The sequence below is a fragment of the Apus apus genome, chromosome 4 (assembly GCF_020740795.1).
Source record: "Apus apus isolate bApuApu2 chromosome 4, bApuApu2.pri.cur, whole genome shotgun sequence".
NCBI lineage: Eukaryota > Metazoa > Chordata > Aves > Apodiformes > Apodidae > Apus > Apus apus.
In genome coordinates, this window is record NC_067285.1 from 55349113 (window position 1) to 55374859 (window position 25747).

The 25747-nt window shown below is 36.8% G+C and overlaps 1 protein-coding gene across 3 annotated transcripts in view; it reads right to left on the reverse strand.

The window, feature by feature from the left end:
- The window catches only part of INPP4B (inositol polyphosphate-4-phosphatase type II B), a 346588-nt gene that overhangs the window by 214120 nt on the left and 106721 nt on the right, over positions 1–25747 (reverse strand). For all 3 annotated transcript variants that reach the window (XM_051617089.1, XM_051617087.1, XM_051617090.1), the window contains 3 exons: positions 21005–21089; positions 9888–10112; positions 7968–8012 (listed from right to left, as the gene is read on the reverse strand). In XM_051617089.1, the coding sequence (XP_051473049.1) occupies positions 7968–8012; positions 9888–10112; positions 21005–21089 (355 nt within the window). The remainder of the gene's footprint in view (positions 1–7967; positions 8013–9887; positions 10113–21004; positions 21090–25747) is intronic.

The following is a 25747-nucleotide window of genomic DNA, read 5'->3' on the forward strand; positions in this document are numbered from 1 at the left end:
AACTCCTCTTTAGACAGATTAGCCATAGATATTCCAAATTCCAGATAAGCATATTTCAAAACATGTGAGAGTCACTGTGAAAATCTTAATTCTACTGGATTATAATGTTTCCCTTAGTCACAACCCTGATTTATAGATGTTTGTATTTACAAGGTTGTCATCCACTGTCTCCTGATAGTTCAAAACATTTTCTTAAAAGCAGAAGCTTCCAGAAACAGAAGATACTTACATTTAAGAGAACAGAATAGAAAAAAAACTGCCTAAAACCCATTTTGCACCTGGGTTTACTAATAGTGATTCACCAAAACATCCTCAATCAACTTTCTATTTGCATCAGTACATCAGAAGATCTCTTTACTTGTCATACTGGAGTAGAGAACTCAGTTATATCACTTGATCCCTAACGATCATGCTGGTTCATCATGTGCTCTGATCCACCTCCGAGCAAATAAATGTCCCTGTGTTTAATGAGCCCAATGCAGTGACTAACTGTATGATGTAATGTAGAATTTGAATCTCTATAACCTACACAGAAATTGAATTTCTGCAAATTATAGCTGTTTCATGAATATCATTAAGTAGCAATGCATGCCAACAAGTTGAAAGTATTTGTTACTACTTCTATAAAGAATTTTTTCTTACTGACACAGAAACTAAGTAGACAACTCAGTTTAAAAAAAAGAGTAATGCTATACTCAATAAAAGAAATAAATTTTCATATACATATATGTACTACATACATAGAATAGATATCTATATAACTCTATATATGGATATATAGCTATTCTACAAAGAAATAGATCTTATCTCTAGAGCGTATTGAATCAAACAGTGAATGTTTCAGATTCTCTCAATGTGCCAGAAGCAGGTAGAACAGTAACTGAACATCTTCCAAAATTTCATTACTGGGGATTCTTGAGTCGTTGCATGTTCAGTGATACAATTAGTACAGATTAATAGTTAAGGTTTATGACAGCATGCTGATTCTCCAGATGCAATGCAAACTAAGTCAATCCCTACTCTAAAAGGACTGACAGATTTTTGAAATTATGGTAGTGCCTAGAGATACAGTTTTGAAAATCTGACCTAAGTCTCTAGGATTCAAACGTAACATATCTGGGAAAAAAAAAAAAAAAAAAAGATGTGAGTTTTTGAAACTACTCTGGTTTTGAGCCTTTTGGTGGTTCCTATACCACAATTTTCTGGATTTCTATTTTTCAAAATGTTTTCCCTGTATACGTAACACATTCTTAAAAGAGGGTTTCACGTAGTGAACGTTGTAGGTAAACAAACCACAGTGGTATAATACATTATACATAAAGTGAGGTGGAAAACAATTAATGAAATTGGAAAGACAAATAGAGAATGCAGGCTGACCCTGTCAAATGGAATGGGTCAACCTTCCATGGGACAAGGAGGAGACTGATTATGCTCATAACAGAAGAGTCACACAAGACAAACAGGAGGCAAGATTTTAAAGGGAGAAAGCACAAATACACACCCTTTGTGTTTTTAGTTACTTCAGTAGCAGCTTTATGACTACTTAATGGCCTGAAGTTACCAAGCCATTATGGTAATATCCGGCTAGTTTTAGCAATAACAATGAAACACAGTCTGACAAAGTGTGCAGCATGCAAAATTCAGGAGAGATGCTTTATTTCTGAAGAGCTGCACCAATGGTGAAGGAGCAGAGCTTCAGAATGCTGCCTATAAATAACCCAGTTACTTTCAGTTTGACAAGGGCTACAAAAGAAACCCAAAAGCTTTCTCAAGAGCACAGAAAATACTGTGTAAAGAAAGGTGCATAAAGAAGGATGTGGGGTCTTGGCAAATCCACCCTTAAATAACTTTTCAGTAGTGTTCACATAATGTCTGTATATAATCAAGAAAGCTTACTATGAGCACCACAGAATGCAGAAGCACAGTAAGAAGTAGTTTACTCTCCTCAGGGGTCCCTAGGTCAACATCACTCAACACTAGGTGATCACACTTATCAATCTGTTCCATGTGTTATCCTGTTCCATCACCAAATGCTGACAACCGAGATGACAGCATAACATGGAAGGTGATGGGCATTCACTACCTTAGAACGTTTCTAGAATTCACTTGTTGCCTTAGCTGCACTGAAACAGACTGAAAGGTAGATCAAGTTCACCTGCATAAGGTGGAGGAAAAAGGAAACTCCACCAAGACTTAGTTGAAAAACACAAGTCTCAAGTCAAAACCACTCAAAACACGACAGCACAGTCTACTAGACTGGGCTTAAAATTGCTATCACTTTGAGAGGGTCCTTTCTATCAAAAACAAGTTCAGCCTAGCAACACTGTTGACTGGCTAAGAATTAAATGCTTTTACAGCATCTTATGCTGCAGTGCAGAAGTCTCAAAACAGGCAGAAGTCCAATAAGTAGTTCCTGGAAGAAAAAAGAGCATTCTTTCCAATCATATGATGCCTTTTCTACTTCCTTAGTTTCTTTTGTCCAATTTAACTTGCCTTTTATCTATTTTTTGTTGTTGGGAAGAAGCAGCATCTATAATACCTGAGTAAAACTAGGAAAAAAAACCCCAAACCTGACTTGTTAGTTTGGCAGAAGATCAAATTTGGAACCAGAAAAAAATCATGTAAAATTCAGCGAACTGTTTAAACAAAAACGGATGAAATGTAAAATTAAAATTAAAAAAAGCACAAATCCACCCTTCATTTTTGTGTATTTGCTAACATTATTCTAAACATGACCGACATTTAACTTTTTTTGAGGGGTAAACACCCTTCAGCATTAAATGACACAGTTTGACGCAGATAAAGTTGTCACTTTTTTCTTATATTTACTAAAAAATGTGATTATGACTTTTTTTTTTTAATCTGGCTAATACAACAAAGTATCAGTTAGTCACCAACTCATATGTGATAAAACAGAGGATAACCAAGTGAAATGGGAAAATTCTGCTAGGGTTAGGACTCTTGCTCCAAGTTTGTGGTACAGATAAAAATAATATTTCAGCTTATCACTCTTCCAGGAACAGCTGCTGCTGAAAAAGCTCCAGATTATGTTTCAGAATTGGAAAAATCACAAAGTCATTGTATTTGAGCAGCATCGATGTACTATTTATGTTTAGTATGTAGAGTTAAATCTGCTTTGAGACCCTTTCCAAGAGGTGCCATCACAATATTACTCTGGAAAAAATATTACTGTGAAGAATAAAAACATCTGCATTTACATGTAGAGAGCTCTTGTATTGACCTACTATTCGGTAAAATGAAAATAAATACTGTAAACATTTTAATTTTTACTTCTTTCTACTACTTGTTGAAGGTTTATATAAATTGTGTGCTATTTAATGAGATTCTATAAAGGACATAACCATGAGACTGATATTACTCTATACTTTGGAAAGTACGCAGGAGGTTAAATGAACAGTAGGACAAGCCATCAAACTTCATTGCCCTAATGTATTTCCCATGAAGCAGAAAGCTTTTAGGGATGCTCCACAGGTGCTCTCAATAAAATGAGTTCCCAAATATGCCATGCACAGAGGCATTCTTTTTATACAGTTATTTAGACTATACTACACTTAAAGCTGCTCTACCCTTTACTCCCTCTTCACAGGTCTAATCCATTAGACACATTCAAAAACACCAAAATGTGTCTAAATTAATTCTACTGCTTATTGAAGGAACAAACTTTCCTCTTAGATTATTTTTCAAATACATTTCTCCATATTAACATCAGATTTGTTACAGAGTTCACGTTTGAGCACTTTAACTACCAGCTGTCCCTTCTCACCTGCTCCCTCATTTTTCTCATTAATGAGTTCTCTTGTGCACCACAAAGTAAATGCAGTTTCAGACATGCAAGACTTTTAACAGCTTCTCAATAGTATTCACCAATATGCATAATATAATTGATTTCCTGTAACTATTATCTAATACTTCAGATTAGTTCACACATCACAAAGTAGCAACACTGAAATCAATGTGAAGTCAGGAACCTACAACATATTTAGTCAGAGCTGGGACTCAATGGCTGGGATATTTTAAAGCCGCAGCCAAGAACACTGACTCCAAAATAGACACCCATAAAAGAACTGACCCTGTGCACTTCCAAGTCATGGGAAAGCTCCTTATCTTCACTTGTTTCTTAGATTGGTTTGTTATTTAGGCTCAGGATCTGGTTTTATTCCTTTTGCTATCTTCTTCCTATCTACATGTGCCACAACATACTGAACAGAATGACTTGAAAAGCCAATCAAGATAAAGTTTGAAATGTTAAACTTCCTAACAGTTACAAGGTTCAAAAAACAGCCATACTTCCAAAGAGTCCTCAGGCATATGAAAATCAAAAATCTTTGTCTAAAGCAAGTTCTGACTGCAAAATAAGGAATATTAAAAGCTCAGGTTCTCTCCTGGAAACTATTAAGGTATTGCAATGGAAAGTTGTAATTCAGAAGAGTTTTATTATTTGCTTTAACCTCAGCCAAAACAAACCAATCAAAAAAAAACAACACACACACAAAAAAAAACCTTAACTGAACTTTGAAATAAAATAAGAATTTGGCAATATTTTGCACATTTTATAGAGAGAAAACTTTCCAGAGTGTTATGGATATTGAATGTAGCAAGTTTGCTAGCACAACAGAATACCAGCCCCTAGCAAGTATTTTTAATAACTTTATTTCCAAATCTAGTTATCAAAATTCCCATGTTGAAAAGCAGTATTTCGCTTTACTGTCCCTAAATAAAACTTTTATGAACTTAAAATATTCTTAAAAAGTGGTCTTCTGTTTTAGTTGCTAGAGTTACATTTCTGAATGCTATTTTTTAAATTTATGAACTACTGACAGAAGAGTTACAAACTACATTTAGGTGATAACTGACAATTTTTTTTTAAATAGTTAAAAAATGTAGATATTAACTGATATAAGCAAATGTCTACTTGCATACATATATATGCTACTTAACTAATAGCATATTCCTTATATAATGCATATGAACAAAATTACAGGTAAGAGATTCTTTCAGGGCTAGCTGTTAGATTTGCCTTCCAAATTCTAAATGCCAAGGACCAGTCTAATCAAATTGAGACATCAGCACAGAGCCCTAAGATTTGGTTACTGAAGTTAGGCACAGAACTCAGTAGCGTGTTCGCTTGAGGCAAGTCTCTCATCCCTGTTTACCAGGCTTTGGTTCGCCTCACAGAGAAGTCCTGGAAGCCCTAGGTTAGCTAAAGTTAATGCCAAGTCTTTAATTTGACATAAACCAACCCTTGAAAAGGCATCATCAGCCAGCCAGTGCCCTTGGCCTACAGCAGCCAAGGGGAAGCTCTGTGGCTCAGCTGGCACAGCAAGGCAGTGTATGTTTCCCAGATGGAAGGGTCAGGCTGCTAGAGTGAGTGTCCCTTCCAGCCTATCAATAACCGGGTGAACAGCACAGAAGACATCCTGACTGGCTGCCCTTGTGAGAGGTATTTTAACTGGCTGGTTGGGCCAAGCAACACATGCATCCTTGCCAGCTGAACTGTCCCTGTCCCACTTATCAGCAAAAAGTGACTGCTGCATGCACGTATATTTGTACACACACAAGTAGCACAGCAGTAGTGAGTGAGGTGGCTGAAGCTAGGAAGTGCTGCCATGGGTGTGTTGATATTCCAGTGAGAAAGATAACTTAAAATAAAATTGAAGTCTTCCATGGACCACTCAGTCACTGAAGGTAGACTCCCCTAATACAAATCTGTGAAGCTTAAGTTTTTAGTATTAATTTAGCATCAAGACACTAAGAAACAGCTTTACACAGTTGCCTACACTGCCAAATATCCCTGACTTATGACACTGGCCAGGAATACCAGTCAAAGACAAGAGGCTTCCACTGCTGCTCGTATTTACCTGAGGAGCAGCAGAAGGCAACATGTAAGATCACTCACAGAGCTGCAATGGCCCAATCAATAACGCTGCAGAACAAACTGCAGAACATAAATTCCTACTAGAAACAACCAAATGCAAAACAAAAATACTGACACCATGAGTGAAGAGAGCTCTGTTCAGCACAAGCCCAAACAAGTCTGAAAATGGCTTTACATTGCTTTTACACTTCTGCCTGCTGGGGCACATTTATCACTGAAAGCAACTTCTACTGAAGTATGGCTCATTTATTTTGCAGTCACTGCCTGTAGCACATTCCTCCCTCTCCTACACCACATCAGGGTTGTTCTGGGAGTTTGTTATTGCTGGAGCACAGCAATTACTAGCCATGCCCAAACACTACAGTCACATAACCTATAAAAGGTGTATGGAACAGTACAGAAAAGTCAGAATTGCTCTTAACAATTATCACAGCATGATAATTTTCCCAAATGAGAAGCAGACCTTTCCTTCATGTCAACATTTAACAACTTCAGCAGAAATAATCCCTGCAGAAAAATAAAAAAACCTACTTGACAAAGTTTTCATACTGTCTAGTAAAACTATCTAGTTTTTTAAAAGCATACAGGTAAAGCTACCCAGATACAGTTAAGGAAATCTAAAAATTATTGTATTAGACAGAACTGCATCTGCCCCAAAGGGCACAGCCCTAGGCTATCAGCTTTTAAATTGGCATCATCTTGGCAGTGCACAGGCCAAGTGTAACCCAGTTGAAAGGACAGGCCAGGAAACAGGCTACCATGATGGAATGAGCAGTGTGGGCACCTGCAGGCATGTCACTGATGCCATCTTGTTTGCTGTGTTGGGGAGTTTTGGACAGATATTTCTTTGCGGTTAATTTAAATTCTTCAGATAGTGGAGTTTGATTGATTTTTAATGCCCTGCTTATGAATGTTTCTGTTTCCCTCCTCTCTCACATAAACACACTTTTGCAACAGATGTTTTAAAGTTTTTTCTATCAGAGTAAATATAACAGATACTGAATAGCACTGAGAAAAAGTTTCCCAGTGTACAGCTATATAAAAAGAGGTGCATGTTAGCAGGTTATATGAATGCAAAAATCATAGCAAGTTGGACAAATATTAGTAATTTCAGAATGTATGCAGCATATAGCATCAGGTATTTCAAAATATACATTATTTGCAACTGTGTTACTTTTCATATATAGGAGCTGGGAATAACTGCAGAACTATTTAGGTTAGAAAAGACCCTTAAGATCATTGAGTCCAACCATTAATCAATGAAATCTAGCTATTATTCTGATTTCAGATACAAAATTATGGTTTAGTGATTCTACAGCAAAGAATTATTTCACATACTATTTTGAATGCTTCAGAGTTTTTTGCACTGGAAGACCAACGATAAGTTGTCAATTTTTCTTTCTAAATAGCAATTTGGACTGAAAATTTTGTGCATTTCATCTTGTATTACAAATACACGATGATTCAATCAGCTTGTTTGACTTCAGTCTAAGCAATCTTAATCATGCTGTACACCTCTGAACAGAGAAGGAGGCTTGAGCTGACAGAATACCTCCTGGAACAAAGTGCTCTTATATATATTACACTAATGTATAATTCTTATATAGTAAGTACTTATTCTGAGTATTAAAAAGAGAAAATCAGGTAAATATTTATATTGACTCTTCTCTAAAAAAAATAAATCAACAATTTAAAATAAAAGTTTGTTCCAAAGGGACAGTACTTTTATCAGAATAAAGTTTTTTTGTTAACATTCCATCATAAATATCTCACCCCCAATAAGTAACATTTCACAAACAACATTCACAAAGCTATTGAGCAGATTTTCAATTTGTTAAAGCAGCACAAAGGACTCAATAATCTTCCACCATTAAAACCAACTAATAACCTAAAGTCAGTGTTTCAAAATACATACAGGCAGGTGTCCTACCTAAAGAAAGCAGGGTTATATTTTTTTTTTTAAAACAGGTAACACATTACATTATGTAACTTCACATATGTATATGTATGTATATAAACACTCTTCACCCACATAGGCCATCAATTTTGATAAGTCAGAACTGTATCTTACCAAGACTGAACTCCAGCTTTGGCTCATTTGCAATTCTCTGAATGCCTTTTAAGGTTAAGAAAAAAAGAAATTAGAAATAATTTTATTTTAATTTCTAGCTTTTTACAGCATAACAAAACTTTCACATGCCTAATTTATACCTCTAAACACCTGCTATTGTCAAAATAACATTTTATGTTACAGACTCATAGCAAAAGAGACCTTTGCATGAAATACTTGCTAAAAAAAACAAAACAAAACAAAAAAGGAAGAAAAATAAATAAGCCCCAAACAACCAGACTACTTTTGAAAAAGACCTTTCTTCTTAAAAGAAACTTTCTGTTGCTGGACAAAGATGCTAAGGGGAAAAAAAAAAAAAAAAAAAAAAAAATCAACTGTCTTTCATGGATGGGCACTGGTAAGATTTTCAACAACATCTAAATATATATCTGTTGGAAAAATATTACATTTAAAAACTAATTTTTAAGTACATATGTCATCACATTAAAAATAGAAACAAAAAACATGTTTCATGAGAGTATGCAAATTAGATTAATATAGTAAAATATATCACCATGCTACCGACCTACATATAAATTGTAAAGCAACAAAAACTTGTGTTAAAAAACGGCACATGAATCCCTTTTCTCATACACCAAAGACAACGAGAACGTTTTAATTTTTACCAGTGTGGAATTATGTTCTAGTGCATCTTTTACTGCAAAGGACAGTATTTTCTAATTGCACTAGGATAAAGGAGTGAACCACAGAATTGCAATAAGAGAAACACTGGAAGGATAGTTAACTAACAGTTGTTCACTCTCTGCAGGAAGTCAATGGATGGCAACTACAGTATCAAACAACCTCGTAGAAATTAAACTGTTTCTTGTTGACATTTATGTTTTGTCTCCAGTGAGCAATATTAAGTATTTTACAGTATTGAATAACTCAGTTAGAAGGAAAGGACCAAGTTGCTATATGAACTGGGACACAAGATTTTTGTTAAAAATTAAGAATAGACAAACTCCACACACAAAAAACCAAACAAAATCAAAACAAAAAAAAAAAACACCAAAATTTAAATCTGTTCTTGCTCCACCAACTGATATTGACGAATAAGTCTAGTTTCACCTTGTTCTCATTACTATAGTTAAGAATTCAAGTATGGGCAAGAAAAATAATAGCTGCAGAGCTTAGAAAGGCCTTCAGGTCAGGAAAAAATGTTTTTAGGTAGTGCAGGTTTTTTGGTTTGTTTTGTTGTTTGGTTTTTTTTTGGGGGGTTGTTTTGGTTTTTGGTTTGTTTTTAATGGATTTATAGCAGGTTTCCAAGTTGAATTCTGCCACTAGCAGAGTCAGCACATTGGTCTGGAACAACTTTATGAATTTACTGGATACAGACTTGATTAAATATCTGGGCAGCTGAAAGACAATGCATAGAAGTACAGTGTGGCCCAGACTCCAGCGCATCAAATCTAGCTCAACATATGTTTATGTGCTTTCAGATCCCCAGAGTGTATTTTTATCACAAAGACAAAATCTGTGCTACTCATTTAAGTATCACTAAAGCTTTAAACGTTTATCAAAGTTATCAGACCATATTTTAAACAGCAGTCCAAATGTTCACATAGGACACAAATGAAAAAGAGAGTATTCCTAACTGATATTTCTAACTTCCAAGTCTTATGAAGAAAACAGAATGCAGAGAAAAAGTCAGAAAGTCAGTAAGCACACATTTGCTCCCCTGAAGGTTATCTGCATAAATAAATATAATCGCCTCTTATATTTTGAAAGATAATAAACAGTTTACTTCCTTTACAACTACAGTTTGTCAATCAACAAGGTAAAAAGCACTACATACCCGGTTTCTGACACTCTCTCTACTGCTGAAGTTTGTGGGCCATTTTTATTGCACCACTCAGTAAAATGAGTACATGCACTTACTCGTGAACTGTGGCTCTCCTAGACGGTCTGCTTGGGATGCAGGGAGAAACTGTTGTGCTTCATCTGATGATCTCTCCTCTTTGATTTCCATGATCAACCTCCGGAGCTGTTGAATTTTATTCTGCAAACCTTCCGAGTTTGCCTCTCCTAGTGCCACAGCCCAAGATTCACAGTCTGGCTTTGATGGAGCTTCGAGGTAAAGATCCGGTTCCCCGCTCTGAAACTCTGCACTCGGAAAACATAAACACGGTTTTAGGAGCTCTGATTCAAAAGGAGGATCATGAAAATATTGATGTCATACACAAGTAAAACCACCACATACCCATTCCTTTTCATGGTCACAGAACCATGCACCCCATCCACCTCTTGAAACAAGCCCCCTGTTCTTTCATATTCAATGCAGTACACTAAGTCTATCCACAGAGTGGTTCCAAAAGCAATTAACATATTGCTAAACTTAGGTGGCAGAATCAAAGTGGAATGGGAAATCCTTTTTTAGCACAGATTCTGCAATCTAGCAGGTAGCTATCACAGCTGCTAACTTGAACAAGAATTTGATTTAACAGGGGCTGCAGACATGGTTCTCACTGATTCACCAGAATGAATGTGTCCATCGCTTCTTGTGTTAGAGATCTCCTTTATGCTCAGCCTCTCATTCACCCTTGCCAGAACATTGCTCACCAGCACATGCAGATAATTTAGCATGACATAGCTCCTCTGTGAAGACTCAACAGGTTGTATGTGGGAGCTTCTGACCTCATTACTATCCACATATCATTTGCTCTTCTGCCTTAAGTCTAATTGTTTAATGATCAAATTTTCTAAGAACAAAAGAAAAAAAAGGATGGGGGAGGGGTGAAGCTGAAGCTCCCAAGGAACCCAGGTAAGTAGCAAGGGTCAGTTGTTCGATTTAAATTAGCACAGGAAGAAAAAACACCCCCTAGGCATTTCAAATTCTGCAGTATAGATGGCTTTACAGAGTCACAAATTCAATGTGACATTTAGTGCGACACACACTGAGAAAGAGAGAAAAATCAATGTGTCTTTAAAAGAAGTTACCAACTGATTTAGAAACATAACACCTATACTATTGTATTAGGAAGGACTAAAGTATTTAGTTGGACATCACATCATTTTGACCTAATAAGCCACAGATCACAGTACTGGATGAAACAAAACACTGAAGCATTTTCATACTTAGTTCAAAAACCCAGATAATATAGTAAGGTTTTTTCAATCCTAAGTGAATTAGTATCTAACCTTGGGCACTTACACACATGTTATTCTAAACATATTTGTACTTCATAAACTAAGCATCCGCCACTTACAATTAACTCTTCTGTTATTGTTATGCAGGGGACAAAACATGCAAATCTGAAAGCCTCTTAAAACTGTGCTGGTGCAATCCCTGTAGAGGTGGGGCAGGTTTTTCTGTTTGGGGGTGGATCTGTGGAAATCTGTGTGGCTGCAGCCGCTAGATTAAGATTTCACATACCACTTGGACTATAGAATTCATGAGGAAAGACCGGGAAGAAGAACAGGAAGTGGGGGAACATCTTTCTGGCTTCACTGGCAATTTAAGAAATGCTAATAAGGATTCAAACCCTTTCCTCTACCCCTGGTGCTCAGTCAAAAATAAGTATTACATTCCTGAGATAAGAATATTCAAAATCTGAGGGAGCTGCAGGCTTTCATCAAATCCTTTTTTACACATAAATACATACTTGTCTTGAGTGACCAAATCTGAACAAGCTGAGCCTTTTTGTCAACGATGAGTTTAGAGACAAAGGTTTCAGCCATAAGCTCTCATCTGCTCTGCATATGAGCCACGCAGGCCGTAACCTTCCAGAAGACTAGTAATAGCTAGTAACTGTTCTGTTCCTGCAGCAAGATCTGGAATATCTGAGTTGTCTACTCCCTTCTGTCACTGCCCCCAATGCTTCATAAGTTCATTTTAATTTCATAGAATTTTGGAACAATCAGTGGAAAAAGGAAAGGAACAAAGAGGCATGTAGTCAAAGAGCACCAAGAAAAAAAATTAACCAGTAGTCATTCTAGTTAACAAAAAAACAAATTACAGGCATGCAAAATACCTGCTTGTACCATTCAGCCTTTAAAAGCACAGAATTTTAACAGAAGCAGTTTGGATATCCAAGATACCTTAGCAAAGGAAAGACTGTTAGACAAACAAACCAACACAACAATCAAAACACAAATGTATCAAGGTAATGTTTTCTTTTTGCTCTATTTTTGAATGTAAATAGGAACAGTGATCTTGCCTGAAATATCCTATCACTAGCTAGATAAAAAACATCTGCTTTGGGAGGAAATCAATGTTTTGCAATTGAAATCATGCTATTTATACTTACCTCTTAGCTGTGGAAATCAGACTGCCAAACACAAAAGGCATACTGAATCACCCTTAATAGCACGGAATCAGAAATGGGTAGTGAATTGAAGTAGGAGTGGGCATAATTCACTGTATTCTGATCTAACAGGTGCCAGTTTTGAGATCTGGAAATGAATTTCAAACTATCACTTCAAAACACTACAGTCTCCTATATTTAGACCATTGGAGTACCCTGGCAGAGAAGTTAAATTCTGAAGAGCTTATGAAAATATCTGAAAAATATTAGTCACTACAAAGGTGGAAAGTTTTATATTGCAGATCCAACAGTTATGTGTTTCCTATAGGGTTTCAGTGCATGTAATGTTTATGTACAAGTTTACATACTAGAAAAAAATAGTTTCCAAACTGCACATTGGCAAATATGTCTGTTGCAATAAAGGAGCATGCAGGTTTATTTATGTAAAAGATGATCATCGCTTTGCCCTTATCTCCCAGGCAATTATGTTCACTATTGTTTTAAAACAAATACATACAGTAAACCTTAACAAGCTCAAACACTTAATTCCAAGTTTCAGTAGGAGGACAAAACTTAGCTGAAAAGAGTCTTTCTGAAAATAAAACTAACAGATGCACAAATGTAATGAAGGCCTCAAATGAATGGTGGACATATCAGCAGAATTATATTGTATTGAAACATCCATGAGAGTATTTCATGGATGGACAACAGCTTTTAAGGAGTTAATGTAGAATACAAGTACACAAGAATGCTTTTTTATATCATCTCCATTATTGCTGAGATGAGTTACCATGAAATAGTTTTGGAAAAACATCTTGACCCTTTGAGAACATTTACTATTGACTTCAATGAGACCAGTTCTTTATCTGGTATGCATTCCTAGTTTTGCTGATACAATTTTTAAATAAGAGAACACGTAAGGTCTAAGAATATACAAAACCAAGAAAATTTTCAATCTACTTGGAAATCTGCAATAGAAGATCAGTAATTTTCATCCTAGTGCTGGACATCCCCAGTTGAGTTTCCAGTTCAGCGGCATAAACCCAGGGAAGATATTCACAAAGTTAAAAAGCATGGTTTTCTTTCCAAGACATTCACCTTAGTAGCCCTAAATGCAAATAAAATTGGTATGTAGTTCTGTAGTTCTTTTTCATCTTGAACTGAAGAAGGTCTACATAGCTAGAAGAACCAACCTAGGACCTTTCGATAGCTTACATAAACTTAAAAAAACAAAACAAAACAAAACAACTAAAAAAAACAGAAAGGGAAAGATTCCAAGATCAGACATCATGATGTCGATGTAACCTACAGTAACTTGACAGCGTTTGTCCTGACAGTAGTTTTATATGTATCTAATTGAAATCACTATCTAAATCAATATTTTGCACAACTTTGTCTTCAGCTTTTTTCCCATAGACCTTACTTGTTTCCTTGAACCTAGCAGACTGCTTAGAAGCAAGAGTACTCTGAATAGTATAGTCTAGTTACGTTATTATAAGAGCAAATGTAAACATGTGTGAAGTCAGACATATTCTTTTGTATCTGCCACTAAACACCAGTCTGTAATTAAAGTAAATAACCGTCAAAATCTTTTGCCTCATATCTCTACTGTAGTTCAGTTTTAAACTATCCAGTTGTAAATAAACTAATCGTCACAGCTACCAGCCTCAGGAGGGGAAATAAAAGACAAAATATTACTAATCCTAAGGCATGGAGTGGACTCTAAATGTTAGCACAGAGCCTTGGATAATGTAACTGTAACTTAGATAATGCAGCAAAAGCAAATTAACACCAAGGCATCATTGGTGAAATTTGCAGGAACAAATTCTGTAGCAGAGAATTCTGGTGGATGTGGCACCTGGGAACATACAAACACACGTCCACTTGGCCAGCAGGCTTGTCACACACACATCTTGAGGGAAAGTTTTGTAGTCTAGATCCTGCTCAACTTCCACAGTGTATAACCAAGTTCAAAGTTCCCTTGACTTCTCAACCCTCAATGCATAAAGTGGGCAGAAATAGACATCATTCACATTGACATTATGGAAAGCTAATGTTGTCCAGGGGCTTTACTGGCACCTTCTTCAGTGAAGACACCTCAAATAACAGGTGCTTACTGGCCCCTCCAGCAGTTTACCCACCTTTCTTCTTTCCCTTATTTCAGTATGAGCGATTGAACTGGAAGCAAGAGCTGAGGAAGCAGTAAACATGTCTGTTCATAAAGCCTGTTCTGAGAAGGACTCTGTTCAACAACATCTAGTTATGAAGTGTGATCTCAGAAAGACTTTCTCGCACAGAAGCCACCACAGAATGTTATGGTCTGACAGAACTTCTACACCTCAAATAAAGAACCCACTCCCCTGTTCAAGCAGGACTGCTATAAAATAAGGAAATAGCACAACAAGAAGCTGAGAGATCCCCAGTGGTGCTGGAAAGCCTTTTCTGTTCTAACCCAATTGTCTCAAGTCAGAAGTGTATTTTGGTATTAGTTCCATCACCCTCACATAACTTATTTTGTTCCCATTGTTTTGAAATAATACTTAAAATTCCCAAGTTCTTTAGTTTAACAGTAGCAGTTGCTTCTTTTCTCTGCAACTACTTTGATATTTCAATTTTATTTATTGTTAAAAATGTCTTAATTATGTCCGTCTTAATTTTTAATGTGTACTTAATTGTACATTTAATCATAACCTCTTACACAGAAATCTGGGTTTCTGTGAAGCCAGAAATAAGTAAATGAGTCACCAAAAGAAGCATTGAAATTTACTGGAGTTGACCCTTGTCTTTCAGAAGGCTGCAGTTTTATGAAAAGGCATTTAAAATATAAATTATAAACCAAACACATTCCAAGGGTAGGGAGAAAGCACTTCTGTTTAAAGCTTTCTTTTTTTTTCTTAAGAAGGCTTTATTGTTTTACTTTACTACACATGTAAAAGTGACAGGAAGACAGATACTCTTCGGCTTGCTTTATTTTCATGAGATATAAGCATGAAATCATGTTCAACAGAATATAAAAGAAATTACTGGCAGGATTTAAATAAAAAACAAGTACAAAATGCATGGTCATTGTCCAGGATGACAGCCTCTCCTTTTCTAGAGGATCATTATTTCTACCTCCTATACCAATATGCAAAGTAAAGAGTTCAAAAAGGTTAAAGGCTATCTCTTTTCACACAAACTAGTAAAAAGTAATTCTTAGTTGCTACCTCAGCAGTGAAAAATGGCTGAGAATATCAATGAGCCACTGCCACTCTAAAATATAAAACACTGTCACAGCTAAACACCATATGCTGTAACAAAAGTAGAATGGAAGCTTTGATACGTAAATTACATCCGCAGGATATTTCTAATACAGACATCAGAGGCTTTTAATTCACAAAGCTGACTGAATTCTATATGCTGATGCATTTCATGTTCAAATTAGTAGTGATTAAATCATCCTATGGTTACTCATGATGCTACATTAATCTTCCTTTGGAAGTTACATTTTCAATCAAAGATAAAGAATTTAATTAAAAATTTTATCTTCAGTTTTGTTTTTTTTTTCCTTTTGCAATGCTGCAATAAACTTATATAACTTACCACTATAATCTCCATTTAAGTCTCTGCAGAAGCTCACATAGAGCCTGAGGTATCAGAAATTAATACAACATGATACCCATGGTTGACGACTGAAGTATAACATTTTGTTTCTTGTAATACCTGCAGGCGTTTCATACACGCCATATTGCTTCTCCCCTTTCATTAAAAAATACCACACCTATGCTGTAAGCAAGGCAGGCTACACAAGTATTTAAATACCACACTGGTATCTCAAGGTCACCGAACAGAAACAGGGCAGCATTCACCATAAGTACTAAGCATGGCCTTTGTAAAGCAGTAGACTGATTTTGCTGAAAGGAAGTTGATTGCATCACTGGCTGGACCATCAGTTTAACTTAAACTAGGCAGGATTCAGAAATCTTTAGTGCCTACCTAGGTCTGTAAAGTAACTGTAGAATATGCCTCAGTTATTCCATCTCTCAAACAGGGAAAGACACTGACCTGCCTTTCTAAGCCACTACTATTGAAGGAAATTAAAAGTTCCAAGTGGGTTACATACTATAAATGGCAAATGGAAATCCTTGCTGTCTTAAGGTTATTCCTATATGCAGGCCTTTCTTTTTTTTCCTGATACCCTGCAACATGTTTTAGATGACTGTGACATTACAAATAAAGCTCTTTTTTCTTCCTCTGTTCCTTCCTTATCATGTCTCACCAGCCCTATTCAGGTGTTAAGAGCTCTGACCTCCTTAGTTCTAAGGGACCACACACAGTACTGGAATTAATGCAATCCTAAAGGAATACTTTATTCTGAAAAACAGAAGAGATTTGTAGATCAAGAGAAGGCAGTCCTTGAATGCTGTCTTTCACATTTGATTTTGTATCATGGTGCCTGTGTCTCTTGGGATCATTTGCAATTTTGTGCTGTACAACATCACACTGAGGAAAGGAGGCAGACAGAGCTTCACTCTGATCCACACAAGGCTCTACACAACTCGGTGGTCAACTTCAGATTGCTCTTGGGGTTCAAACATCCAGCCATACAGCTCTAATTGCTCTATTCCCAAGAAATATAACAGTGACCAAAACCTACCAATATTGATCACAAATTTTTGTTCCTCGTAGCTTACTTTTTTGTACTTTCTGCTCAAACACTGACACATCTGCAAGCAGACAAAACACTTTTCTTCCAAGTGCCTGATGCAAATTCCCTACAGTGTGTTGATCTTGACTGGCTACCAGCCACCTACCCAGCTCCTCAAATACCTCCCCTCCTCAACAGGGCTGGGGGAGAAAAGATGAAGAAGCTCATGGGTTGTGATAAAGATGGGGAGATCACTTACCAATTACCATCATGGGCAAAACAGACTGATCTTATGAAAACAAACAAACAAACACACCCTAGCAGAGTAACCATCTTTAACAGGGTTTCCATGGTCCAGCAGAGACAAGGCTACTGTCTAAATACCTACAGTTATATACTTCTGGGTCTGGTGAGGCCATAATGCCTGCCTAATGTTGTACAAGGTGCAAGTTTAAGTTATTCCTTAGGAGAAGCCAAGAGTGTCAACACTGCAATGTTCAAACATCAGTGCACAGAAGCAGTTTCCAGGTTTAAGATCTTTTTGGACAAAAGGGTTAAAATGCTCTCCTTATTGAACCTTTGGGGATGTCAGGAGTGAATCACACTCAAGTGAACTACCACATTCAACCAGATCCATCCTACACCATTGTCTGACCTGTTCTGCTAACAGCAACTAGCTCATGTTTCAAGGACATAGAAGCAACCTGCCACATACAGAGCAATAGTTCACCTAAAACGTCCTTGTCTTTACTTCCGTGGACTGCTTAAAAACCTTTTGAGTTAGGCTGCTTTGGGAGCATGACACTTGCACTAACACAACTGCCTGCTGCCACTGGCAGACCTCTTCTATATCTCCCTTATGTTTCAGTGTCCACACCACCCTGAGGTGATGATAACCTCCATGGTATCACTACATGTTGCACGAAAACTTCCTTCTTTTTCCCTCCATGTTTACTCCACTGCCTTTTATTATGTTCTCTTCTTAAATATCCCATGTAGTCTCCACTTCTCAACTCTTACGTCTTCTAGGATTCAGCTCACCACTCAGAGATGGATGGAGACAATTGGCCAAATACTCAGTCCAGACACCACCCCCTACCCCCCCCCCACCCCCCTCCCCAAGACATGGTTTCAAGCTGAACTCCCAGCCTGCAAGATGAAGAAAGTGTCCTTTCTTAGCTCAGCCACACCACAGCTTAAATCCCACAGATCAACTCTGCCTCCTGTGTTCTGGCACAGCTTTCCTTGTTCCACCTGGAATTTGACATAATGAGCAGCTATGTCCTCCTATTCTGCTTCCACCTGAATCCTTTGAATTCCCAAATACACATTTTAGAGCTGTTTTTTACTCAAATTATGGCCAATGAATATATTCTTTTTTTACAATGCAGTTAGTTTTTCAATGCTGGAGACCTCCACTGAGAAAGATCTTTCTTAGTTCCTGAGATTTGCTTTTCTCCCCCTTCTGTTTTTTTGAATTTTGTTCTCTCCTTCCGTACTTGGATTATTATTTCATTTCTTTTGGCATTTTATCCTCACTCAATGCACTGTACATCATCTTCATTTGTCATCAGTTTTGTTCTAATACCTCACAGTAGTCTGGCTTTCTTTTTCCATCCAACAAATCATCAGCCTGGCTCTTGTCCTTGTTCTGCAGCTCAGGAAAACAGCCAAGTTTGAAATTCATTGCTCCTCTACCTGTTTGTCTCTTACTCTATTTTCTGTTGTATTCCTTTGCTTGCATCCCAGGAACCCATCAACATTTGTTGGCTCTGCATACCTGGAGTTTTCTGTACTGTTTCCTCTTCTCTGCTTTAATGTGTTTTCAGAGGTAGGTGAGAATTCCACCCTTACCTCTAACCACACTACTAATCTTCAAACTTAGTTTTAGGAAGTCCATCTCTCAAGTAGTAATTTCTGTTTCTAACTATGCAAGTATATTTCTTCCTCCACACATATACAGTCCTTTTTTCTCCATAGGCAGCCTGAAGTGCTTACTCAGTACTCACTGTTGTCTGCTTCCCCAGCTTTTAGACTTTTCTGCCAGTCTCACTGTGACAGAAACTGTCCCTTTGCAGGCTTCAAAGCTAACTGAAAGAATCCTGTCAGCAATTGCAATCATATTCTTGGTTCAGTTCAGCAGCATTATGCTCAAGCATTGTAAAGGATGTACCAGAAGGGAACTAACATGACTGTATTTATAACCAAACTGTAACACCACCACCTCATAAAGCTGATGACTCCAATCAGAGAATTGGAATCAGTAAGGGCATAATTAAAGTCTCAATTTGCAAGTCAATGGTAATCATTTAGCTGTTAGGCAAAGCAATGCTTCCAAATCTAGAAAAGTCCTTTTTGATGCAGTGCCTCAATATCAGGAACACAAGATGTAATCTCATCACTAAAGATGCAACATTTAAGCTATTCCCAAGAATATGACTCAGGAAATAAGACCCACAATTACTACATTTTAAGTCACTGCCTTCTCAAATGTGACAGAACAGTAATAAGCACTTCAGCAGGTAAGAAGAAAAGTTGGCATAATTAATGCAACATTTTCCTTGAAGTGGACTAGACACTTTAGTACGAATAATAATTTAAAAGTGGTAGGAACTTACACTACATGTAAAGCTGGCCATCAAGCCCTAAAATGCAGTATAACCTTGTCCTGGTTTGAGCCAGGATGAAGCCAGTTTTTCTTTTGCTGATTTTTTTTTATTTCAGTGAGCTTTCTTCAACTAGCAACTGCGTGTTCTGCTAGGTTGATAAGACACTGGAATGTTTTTGTAATTGCTGGGCTCTCAAGGTCGTGCCTTTGCTCTGCTGGCTCAGACACTACGGGGGGATCTGTGGTCCCCCCCCCATGGGAGGCTGGGTTAGACGAACAGCAAAACTGGCCAGAGATATTCCATTCCATATATCTACGTAGGCTCGGGGGAAGGTCGGAGATGACAGAAGAAAACTTCCTTCCTTCCTGCTTTGCTCTCTCGCCGCTTCGCCTTGCCTGTCTATCTGCCTTCCTTTTTCTCTCTTTTCCTCTTTCTTTTGTTCGTGGCCGGCGTCTGGGACAACACCACCTGCCCATCATCATCGGACCATCGACCCCAAGCCCTCCTGACCCTCGTAACTCTCTGCCTTCTCCAGGAGCAGCTTCGGGATTCCTCGGAATTGTCTCATCTGAGGGAAGTGCTGTGGGAGTTGCTGGGGGTGGGGGGAGGTGAGAGGTTTCTGCCACACTTTTGTATAATCACTATATATATATATACACTCTAACATCACATATTAATTTTCTAAATAAAGTTGCACGGTTCAGTTTTCAATCTAGACAAGTCTTTTTTTTTTTTTTCTCTCTCTCCTTCCCTACCTGGGTAGGAGGGGGAGGGGATCGAGAGCATTGTTGTCCAACTGGGTCAAACGTTGACAAACCTTTTTCCCCTGTAGCTAGTTTTACTAGCCCACCAAAACTGCCCTTACACCATCACAGTAACATAAAATGACGAATTGAGCTAAAGACTTGAATACGCTGCAGCGCTATCAGAAAAAATCCATGTCATGAAAAATTTCTAACACAATGGCTATTTGAGTTGTTACTGCATAGAAAACTGTGTCAGTCTTTTCCCCAAACAAAATCTTTCCACTAAAATAATGATTCTGATTTCCATGCAATAACTATTTTTTTCCTATTTTTAAAAATTTTATTAATTAAGAGTTGATAGGAGATGAGAAAAACAGGAAACCCCTCATTTAACAGGGAGGCTGGCAATGATCAATTATGCAAGAATAAAATGAACTGGTTATGCATGAACATAAAACCCATATCATACACTATACCTAATAAGCTAGAAAATCAAACTTCTATTTATTGTCAGAGGGAAAAAAGAAGACTTAAGACTTTTGCTTGATTTTAGAAAAAGTAAAACAATAGCTCTTAGGATTTTCTTTTTAGGTATGAATTCAGAAACAAGAAGCATTTGGATGTATGCATCTAACAGACAACAGGATATATTTTAGTTATGTTTTTAGCAAGGTTTCAGTGTCTGAGTAGTTTGCAGGGTTTTTTTGTCAATTTTGTTGACAGAAATAAAACAATCCACAGTGAACATCCTGAGCTTTGTCTTACTTACTCAGAACTATTGAAACATCTGTTTTAGTCCTGAACTCCACAATCCAGCAGCGCTCCAGGATTACCACTTCAGAGGCTTCGGAACTCTGTGAGACAAAGATGACAAAATGTTTGGATTTGGAACCTGACTGGGAAGTCCTTCTGTTTGGCTGTTAACAGCCAACACAACATGCAGACATAAAGACAGCAAAGCATAATCGTTTCTTGGCAGATGGATACAGAAATTCTTTAATTAGTGATCAGTGCCATCCTACTTCAGCACAATGAGTTACAATAGGAATAAACTGTTAGAACAGACCACGCAGGAAACTAAGAAAAAAGGAACTCAATAATTAAGACTTTTTTTTCATACTGAAGGCATACAAAAGTTTAGGTGCCACCTCACTCCTAAGCAAATCAGGCAAGCCTAGCTCATTCCAACTTCCATATTTACTAGTAAGGCTGAATAAAACATTGAATTCTGTTCAGAGAGGAGGATATTTTCAAATGAACAAAATAACATGCAATCTTGCAGTAGGCATATCTCTTCAATTTTCATTTAAAAGTGATTCCTTTATCGTCACTTGGAACTTTGAGAGTTGTCTCTGGCTATGCAATTCAAATGACATTAAGTGATATGGACCTATTGCAGACTGCAATGTGATACAAATTACCACTATCATTTTCTGTGAGTGCTGTGCAGAGAAAGTGCAGACTTCTAGTTTAGTAAGTGTGACTCATTTTTCAGAAGAGTGAAGCTATCAATCATTCCTTCAGAATTAATATTTTTTTCCCCCTTAAAACTTATTATCTATTTTTTATCCCTAACATCTGGTAACAAATAACCCTTAGAACATGCACCATACACTTCCTCACTGCAGGTTTCCAATATGAATGTCACAGAGCTCATTCTCTACTTCAGCAAGATTCAATGATTCATGTGAATTTTTATTTTAACATTCCTGCCTCAAGTTACTTCTTTACTCCAAGTGATCCTACAGACAAAAAATTTCTCACATTGTGGACCAATTTTACCAAAAGCCTGACATATCTGACACTTAATGAATGACTTAATAAAAAAGCTCATGTTTGTAACACCTGTCTCATATATACCAGTTTCTTGTCTACCACTTTCTGTGCATTTATACTGTGTTATTTGGCCTGCCAGAATCAGATTCAAACTTTTTTCCAAGAGTTTCACATTAATTTTTTAATTGATGGTTTGATGTTGTCCTTCCTCATAAAATGACCCTTTACTTATCAAGTAAGGCCATCATCTTTCATGAGAAAAGAGGTGAAAATTTAATACAGTAAGATTGCAAGACTACAGTAAGACTGACAAGTAACAAACAGGGAACACTTCAGAAAGTCTACCAAGATTTTCCTTGAGAAAAACCTATATTCATTCCCTCTCTCTTACCCTTCATCATTTATTAAATGAATACTCCAAACCCAGTTATCACAGCACAAATCAACATCCAAATGTGACAAAAGGTTAAAATAAAACAGAGGGACAGGGAAAAAACACATGATGTTATATTGAAACATCAGACATCAAGAGAAAAGGTTTAATAGGCTATGAAAAAGTAATCAGACTTATCTAGAAACCATTTCTACATTGGTTTCTTCAAATTAGTATTCAGGGTGGACTAAAACAGATGTATTTGTCCTGTAGACTGAAGAGCAAACTGACAGAAAAGCAGAGAAGAAAAAAGAAAAGCAGAGAAGAAAAAAGAAAGCAGAGAAGAAAAAAGAAAGCAGAGAAGAAAAAAGAAAGCAGAGAAGAAAAAAGAAAGCAGAGAAGAAAAAAGAAAGCAGAGAAGAAAAAAGAAAGCAGAGAAGAAAAAAGAAAGCAGAGAAGAAAAAAGAAAGCAGAGAAGAAAAAAGAAAGCAGAGAAGAAAAAAGAAAGCAGAGAAGAAAAAAGAAAGCAGAGAAGAAAAAAGAAAGCAGAGAAGAAAAAAGAAAGCAGAGAAGAAAAAAGAAAGCAGAGAAGAAAAAAGAAAGCAGAGAAGAAAAAAGAAAGCAGAGAAGAAAAAAGAAAGCAGAGAAGAAAAAAGAAAGCAGAGAAGAAAAAAGAAAGCAGAGAAGAAAAAAGAAAGCAGAGAAGAAAAAAGAAAGCAGAGAAGAAAAAAGAAAGCAGAGAAGAAAAAAGAAAGCAGAGAAGAAAAAAGAAAGCAGAGAAGAAAAAAGAAAGCAGAGAAGAAAAAAGAAAGCAGAGAAGAAAAAAGAAAGCAGAGAAGAAAAAAGAAAGCAGAGAAGAAAAAAGAAAGCAGAGAAGAAAAAAGAAAGCAGAGAGAGATAAAGTAGTGAAATAGTGCAGTCAGTTTTGGGAGAAATGCTAGTGCTACATTGGGAGCTTTTTATTTATAGAATCCAGCAGGTCGAGCACGCATAGTGACCCAGAGGCAATTCTCAGGTGCCATTGAGTGAGACATTCTTTGAGGTTCTAACAGGGAAAGTAAAATATAAAAAGTCTTCATGAGAAAGAGCTAAATTCAGCTTGGGAAAACAGGAAATAATTGTTCAAAAAACAAACAACTGACTAATTAGGAAGAGTTATCCACTGCAAGGATGCTGATAACTATCATAATTCTTTAGATTTTCAAGATATAAACACCAATATAGTCTCCCAGATAGCTCTCGCCTGAAAAGTGTATAATACAGCTTCAAGACCTGGCAATCTTTCAGAAAAGATATGACCAAAAGAAGGGGTTTATTTCAGAAGTTAACAAGGGTCTGAGACAATTTAACACTTGGCTGTGAGTGCGTTAAAGGCTCCTATCCAGTCTCTGTCCAAAAATAGTCAACCAATTCTAACAGCTTTTCTCCTTGTCATCTACCTGCTGACATTCATGCACCGCAGATGAAACATGCAAATGTGACAAATCCCTAATCTTAACACTTCCTTCAAAACATATCTGCAGTAAGCAGAAGCCTGTCATTACAGAATGAGAAGCAACTCCATGTTGCACAGCTTCCTGACAAGTCAGATATTTGGAAAGGCAAGGAACAGAGAATCCCAGCTTCCACATAGGTTGCTATAGTTGCCAAGACTTAAAGGCTTGATGTTTGGATTCGTATGTGAAAGGCATACATGTAATACAAACAAACTGGCAGCTGGTTAGCAAACAATAATTATCAAATCATTACTAATAATTTATGTTAGGAAGGTTTTTCTCAGAATGAAGCGGACATGCAACAGTAACTACAAATACAGAAGAGGAATGTTCAGAGTATTTCCAGCTTTCTGCATTTTAGGACAGCAGATAGTGCAGCACAAGTCTCTTTAGAAACAAGTTACTACAGTCTCTACACCACTAGAAGCTTGAATGCTGCAACTTCAAATTACTCCAAATGCTTTTCCAAGACACACAATCAAGAAGAGTGTTCTGAGAATATACATTTACTTTTTCTGTATGTGAGAGGGAATAAGAAGGGAAACAAGAAAAAGATAAGAGCATAATGCTGCCAGAACAGTACATGTTTTTATGAAACATCTCTCACAGCCTGACACAAAACTGAAAAAAAGCCTCAGCATTACTATTATTGTAGCCTTTTCATCATTTAGATGAGCTGTGCTCTGTTTGTCACACAAAAAGCTAAAAAAACTATGTATTTACAAATGAAGTGACAAAATCAGAATCAAGGGAACCATTATGCATATCTGCTAGTGATCAGCTTTGTCAGCATCTGAGGAGATCCAAAATTTCTTACTTCAAGAGCATAACATGAGCTTATTTGGACTACCAGTTATTTTATTTTTCTACTTTTGATTTTAATAAAAGGGTAACTTCTAGTGATCTGGCCTTTATATATAACAAATAGGATCAAAATCAGTAATGTGTTACAATCAAATATATCAAGGTTTTTTTTCTTCCTACCATTAGTAATTTTGGATAATTGTTATACAAAAACTTTGGTTCAATCCAAATTCCAAACAGCAACTAGGCCTTGAATTATTACGTGTCTTAAAATACTACCAAAGTCTATGGCAGCAGAACCCATCACACCACACCCCAGAGAAGAAAGGTGTTCTAAAACAATTATTTGGGGAGAAAATCAAATTATTCAGAAATCTAAGTTAAATATTCTAGTAACACTGTTCAAGTAGAAGAGTGCCCAAACCCTAGAATTAGCAGAAACCCTTTCAGTTCACTTGTCCAAATAATTGGCCAAGCTTTACTATCAGTAAGTTACTGTAAATCCAAAGTTCTTCTGTCTAACTAAAATCCACTACTGTCTATTGTAACTGGCATGAATTTCAAACCAGAGTAGAGAAGACATTCCTGTTTCTGTGAAGTCCATGCCTAAAAGTGAAATAAACACTAGTCATACCAAAAGACATGAGTAGCATCTGCTAACTTATTCCTACTTATGTAAGTGTGCAGCTCCTTTTAATGTAAAGGAAGTTTAATGATATTGAACTGGCAACCATCATTAAAGTTCTTAGCTCCAGATTCATGAGCAATCTGAAGCATTAATTGCCAAGAGAAGTTTTCTGATGAAGCAGAAAATACCATTTTTACAGTTCAAAAGTGTAAAAACCAAAAATGCATCCTACAGCAGTGAGGGGCATGCACAGTATTTGAGATTATGTTGGCACATTTTTTCTGGTGTTTCTACTGATCTGCACCAAATTTGTAACTTACATTGTAACTGGAAGTGTTAACCACATTATTGCAGACTTCAGCCTACCATTTTTCTTTGGACTGGGAAGAAAAAAGCTTTCAAAAAGTGATTTTGCATTTCTGCAGATCTTGATGC